At 37.2% G+C, this 5,957-nt stretch overlaps 1 protein-coding gene across 1 annotated transcript; it reads left to right on the forward strand.

The window, feature by feature from the left end:
* Nucleotides 1-2,290, forward strand: LOC102709895. The gene is made up of 4 exons (XM_015833985.2): nt 1-498; nt 580-661; nt 1,342-1,556; nt 1,918-2,290. The coding sequence occupies exons 1-4, from the start codon at nt 23-25 to the stop codon at nt 2,036-2,038; spliced, it is 894 nt and encodes a 297-aa protein (XP_015689471.2). The 5' UTR covers nt 1-22; the 3' UTR covers nt 2,039-2,290.
* Nucleotides 2,291-5,957: the final 3,667 nt, after the last annotated feature.

Genomic DNA, 5,957 nt, shown 5'->3' on the forward strand with positions numbered 1-5,957 from the left:
GCGGGCTGCAGCACGGGAGGAAATGCCGCTGAAACCCGCCGCTCCCTCTCCCGCGCGGTCCTCGCCGGTGGCACCACCGCCACTGCCACCGCCACCGCAGCCAGCACCATCGCCGCGCGTCGCCTTACCCTGCCACGGGCGCCGCGAGCTCTTGCTTCTATCCGCGTCGGCGTCGCTCCCGCTCCCGTTTGCCCCAGCGGCGGCCTCGGCGCGCGGGCTGTTCCGCATGCCGCCGCCGCGGCTGGCCAACCGCTACTTCCTGGTGCGCGCGGGCGAGTCGGTGTACGAGGGGCAGGGCGTCCTCCGCACCAACCCCGTCGCCAAGACCTCCGTCGACAGCGGCCTCTCCCCCGCCGGCCTGCGGCAGGCCGCCCGCGCCGCGCTCGAGCTCGAGCGCCTCGGCGCCTGCGAGGATGACTGCTGGATATGGCCGTCCATCACCCAGCGAGCCTACCAGGCTGCCGAGATCATCGCCGCCGCCAACGAAGTCAACCGCAGGTGCCGGCTCTCGCTCGAGTGCAGTATGGCCGGTGTGAATCGGTGATCTTTGTATTAACAGGTTTGTCGTTTGATTCGTAGCCACATTGTACCAGAGTACAGCTTCTTGGATGCTCGTGGACTTGGTGCGTTTGAGGGGAAGAGCTTAGAAACATTGCCCGAGGTATTATTTGCCCAAATGATTCATCTTTTCCACTTCCTGGGAATGCAAAATTGCCCGAGGTAAAAGAACACTTGGAACGAGAAAAACATTGTTGATTTTTTCAATGATATAACTCCAAACCGGAGACACAAGGCTGTTTATGTGAAGAAGTTGGTCTAGATGGCATTACCTCGCTGATTTGAACTATGCATTACTAGATTGAGAATTGGAGGAACTTGTGAATGCGGAAATAAAACACTGTTACTAGTTTCAGAGTAATAGAATATGTTAATCTGTTTGACAGACAGGATTGTTCTCAATCTGCTATGTTAAATATCCCGGAAAAAAACATGGAACAATACTATGATATGAACTAGTATGAGGAATGTGTATCCTCTTACACTCACTCATGATCCACGAATCAAGTATAAATCTGTTCTGTTTGCTTTGAGGTTACTGGAAATATGACAATTGCATTGCATCCTTCATAGCTAGATATTGTATTGGATTAGAAATCAGGGCATGAGCAAACATATTGACTTTCACAATAGTACTAAAATTGCAAATTTTGCACTATATTGACTGAGCTATGTTTCTTTACTGAAGCTACTTCGTTGTGTACTTGTATGGATCAAATAACTTTTTGCTGGGTAAATTATATCCTGCTTTTACTGAATTCCCTTCTGTTGCTATGGATTTAGGTGTATGCATCAGACAGTATTTCGCCGGACATCAAGCCACCTCCTATTAATGATGGTACACCAAATGAGAGTGTTGCAGATGTATTTGTTCGAGTAACACAGCTCATGTCAATACTAGAGACCCAATACTCAGGGGACACTGTTGTCATTGTTTCACCAGATTCTGACAACTTGTCAATTCTACAAGCTGGGTTGATAGGGCTAGACCTCCGGAGGTAAAAAAAAAAAACACTAATTCGTGTGCATTCCACTCCATGTTGCAACTTTTTATCTGCATGACTTATGGTAAACACAGTGTTACAGTTTTAGGGGACCTTTTTTAAAGGTCACAGGAGGGGAGAGGTTCCCCACCTGAATTTAGATTAAAAGCCAAACTGGCTAGGTCCAGCAGTACAAGAAAGTACATATAAGGCAGAGAAAAAATTGAGCAAACGCAAGAAAATAAAGTTGGAAAACTAGCAAGCTAGCTGCATGTTCTGCATCTCCCATTGCTGCTCATGTATTATCTGCAATCTTATTAGTGATTGGAAAGAAACATATCCTAATATCTCTATTATGTACTCCCCATTTCTGCAGGCATAGCAGCCTATTCTTTCAACCCGGTGAAGTTCGACCTGTTGATCCTGCCAGTATACCTGAATACAAACAACCTGCCTCTACTGTTTTTAAGTGTACAAATCCACCAAGTTGCAAATGATTTACTTATTGTCATACAACCATGAAGGTACAGGTTACATACTTCTGTACATGAAGAATATAAATATATCCCTATGACAGTGTATAGTTGAAAGGGCGTTTTGTTGCATGCCCAGGCATCTTTAACACCTTTGACTAAACCATCATTAACATGAGTCATTGTCTCGTAGACATCTCTAGCTTTTACAATGGTTTCTTTCATTCTTGCAGTTCACATGTCGCAGAAACGCTTTTAAAATCTATACAGTTCATCTTAGAATAAGATGTACATTGTAGCAATCCCACATACTGAATCCCTGTGTTAAAAAAAAGATACAGAATATATTGCACTACGGTACAACAATCAGGTGAGCTTTAGAGTTTGCACCTTGAACAAGAAAACAACTTGATAGGTGTGTGCGTAAAAAAGCAGTGCTACAAAATATGTCAATTGGATCGTGCAAGGTTACTCTATTGGCTGACAATTCTAGATTACAAACCTTCACCGTGTTCCTCTCGCAATGTAGCCTAAAATTTTGCTTATGCACTCCAAAACTAGAGAGCATTCCCAGAAGATACTTTATCCATTCTCCATTGGAAATATAGAGTACGTAGATAATCCTCCATATTTAAAAGAGAAACTCCATATTCTAAATATGGAGTTTCCCTATAGAATATGGAGTTTCTCTTTACTCATTCTATATCTCATCATCCAAAGCAATAACAACATGAGAGCATGTGGTTCTAAAATATTAATATACTAGTATAGTGGACCGCGCATATTGCGCGGCTAGTATTATTATAAATAGTATCTACATAGAGTCTAGTCTCTTATATAGATAATAATTACTTTTTAATTATTTAATTCGAATTTAAATTTTCCTAAATTATATTTTTATGTGGAACCACAGTTACCTGTATTCTAAACGGTACTTGTACATAAACTATTTTTTGTATAATATTTAATTTATAATTTAAATTTTAGATCATTTTAAATTGTATTTATAAATTGACCCTTTCTCTTAATTTTTCCAATTTTTAACCAAAATTTTAGATCTTTCCAAATTGTATTTATAGATGGACTTTTCCCTCAATATCATATTTTAAAAACTTTAATTGAAGATATGAATTTTTAAACTCTATTTACACATGGACTATTTTTTATTATTTTTCTATATTTTTAATTCCAAAATTTTATTTCTAATCTGATTCTTTTTAACCAAAATTTTAGATGTTTCCGAATTGTATTTATAGATGGACTCTTACCTTAATATCAATTATTTTAAACTTTTAATCCGAGATTTATTTATACATGGACTCTTTTTTATTATATCTCTTTATTTTAATTCTGAAATTGCATTTCTAATCCAATTACTTTTAACCGAAATTTTAGATTATTGATGCACTCTTTCCTCCATATCAATTATTTTTAAAAAACTAACCGGCTTAGATTTTTCTAAACTTTATCGCGCATGGATTATTTTTAATATTTTCTTTATTTTTATGGATCTTTGTTTTCCTTGTCCGATTAAAAACATAATCTTTCTTTGATTTTCATTGTCTGATTCGAAAGAACTGTTGTCCTGATCCTTGCCCGATTAAAAAAATTATCTTTTCTATTTCCTTCAATTAATCTCAGAATTTCTAATTCGCCAGAGACGACATGGAGGCTCTTTTTTCTATTACTTTAATAGGTTAATTAATAGATTTAAGAAGTGTTGAAAATTAGTATATAAGCTGTCCATTATTTGGAGATAAAAAAGGAAAGATATGCTACGTTTAATTACAGTGAGGAATTTAACTTATAAGGGTGCATATTGATTGACATTACTGTATATACAAAACAACAACTATATTTATCTACGTAAACTAAAGGAAAAGTTAGATAGTACTATTCTATCTTGAAAACCGAGTCATATTTGCATAGTATATCAGACTCTTATTTTTCTTATGATATAAAATACTAATCAGAGCAACTAATCCAGCCGCAGCCTACCGATTAAGTTTAAATCCTGATTTCTTCTATGTCTGATTGATCTTCTCTTTTTTCTCTCTTATTTTTCATCGATTAATATAAGAATTTATAGTCTGTGAGAGACAACGTGAAGGCTTATTTTTCTATTACTATAAATATATAATAGATACCCTAAGAATGTAAAATTCTTATCTTCTTTGTATGATATAATTGTATATTGTATATGATAACATCCATCAATCAGAAAATGTTATAAGCTACCTCAGTTATAATATATCAGTCTAATTCTTTTTTTTTGTTTAATGTGAAATAGATAGCATACTTTCCTTATTCACTCCTCATGGTAGCAAAACCGAGCAAGCTCGCTCGTTCCAATATACGGCACAACAAAGGAAAGATGAAGCCTGCCTGATTATGATTCTTCCCATGGGATATTAAAAAGGGGTTCTTGTCCGATTGGGTGTTATTATCTTTTATTTCTTTCTCTTATTTTTCTTCGATTAACGTGGGTGATTCCTTTTCTTGTTACTTTATATATATAATAGATATATATAAATGATGTAATATGAATGTTCGATTGAAGTGATAACTAAAATTTATTTTAGATAGCTATCTAAATAATAATATGGATGATTATACTTTGATAAGCTCCTAGGAATGATGTATCACTTTGACGTGCTTGCAATCTTTCATATGGCTACCTAGTTTACGTTTGATGAAAAGATCCCTCATTTCAATCATTTTTTCGGATGGGCTAAATTATTTTAAGGTTCATGATGTTATAGTACTAGGGTTGCCCTTACCGTCAAAGCCACCGAAGCCATGCATCAGCGGTAGGGCGGTTACCGCATGGTTTTAGTGGAAACCATGAAAACTGTGGCGAATTCAAATCCGGTGTAACCACGATTTAGCCAAGAAAACTGCACGATTTGGCAAAAAAACACACGGTTTGGCCTGAAAGCCACGTGGTTTCTGTAGAAAACAACGAGCGGTTCAATCTGACAAAAAAAGAAAAATTCAAAAATTATTAGAAAAATATATAATAATATAAAATAAGTAACATGACATATTTGGAACAACTAGTACATGGTTTTCGCAAAATAGGAAAATTCCGCATAACCTATATGAAAATAGGGACATTTAAACAAATTACACATGATAATCAACGATTAAGATAGAACACAATTGAAAGTTAAGAAACATGCCTACACCATAATAAACCAATAACCAGCACAAATATTATAGTTGGTATTCATGGACCATGATGAATAATGCTATTTTTCTTTTTCATTTTTCAGACTAACAATATTTTGACCATAGTCTTAGTTAAAAGTTCACATATTTCTTTCACTAAACAACTCTATAAATAGATCTCTATCACTGGTATTTTTTTTATAAAATATTCCTACCACTACCGTCCAGAGCGGAGCACGCACCATGTTTTTGGAACCCTGATAGTACCTCCATTGTATTCTCTTCTTTCCTTGTGCTCTTATGCATGATCGTGGAGTCACAACTGTGACCTGTAATTGCTGCCATTCATACCACAAGCTCTCCTCTCCTGCTGGACCATCACTCTCCCTGCCTCTCCTAACAGACATATGTATCCAGCTAGGTTTGGCTATTGAGATGAGGTGAGAGAGACTAGTCAAATTTAGTTATTTAAGGGAAAAATTTAGCTATTCCAACAGCTAGCTCTTCTTTTAGAGATGGTTTTTTACTAAAATTTAGTTTAGCCACTCATACACCTAGCAAGAGATGCTATGAGACTTCCGGAGCACCGTCATCTCGCATGGCCATCCTAGGAGTTAATACCTTCCGAGTCCAATTAGTGAAAGTAGATTTAAGATTATAAATTTACAATATTCTAGTTTTTTTTTGTTGAATGTGATTTAGCGATGCTCCCGCTTCCCCTTTGCAGTGAGCCCAGACTCCAGTACGACCCGAAACTTTTCCGTTGTTCTCC

This window comes from Oryza brachyantha, chromosome 1 (genome assembly GCF_000231095.2).
Source record: "Oryza brachyantha chromosome 1, ObraRS2, whole genome shotgun sequence".
Classification (NCBI taxonomy): domain Eukaryota; kingdom Viridiplantae; phylum Streptophyta; class Magnoliopsida; order Poales; family Poaceae; genus Oryza; species Oryza brachyantha.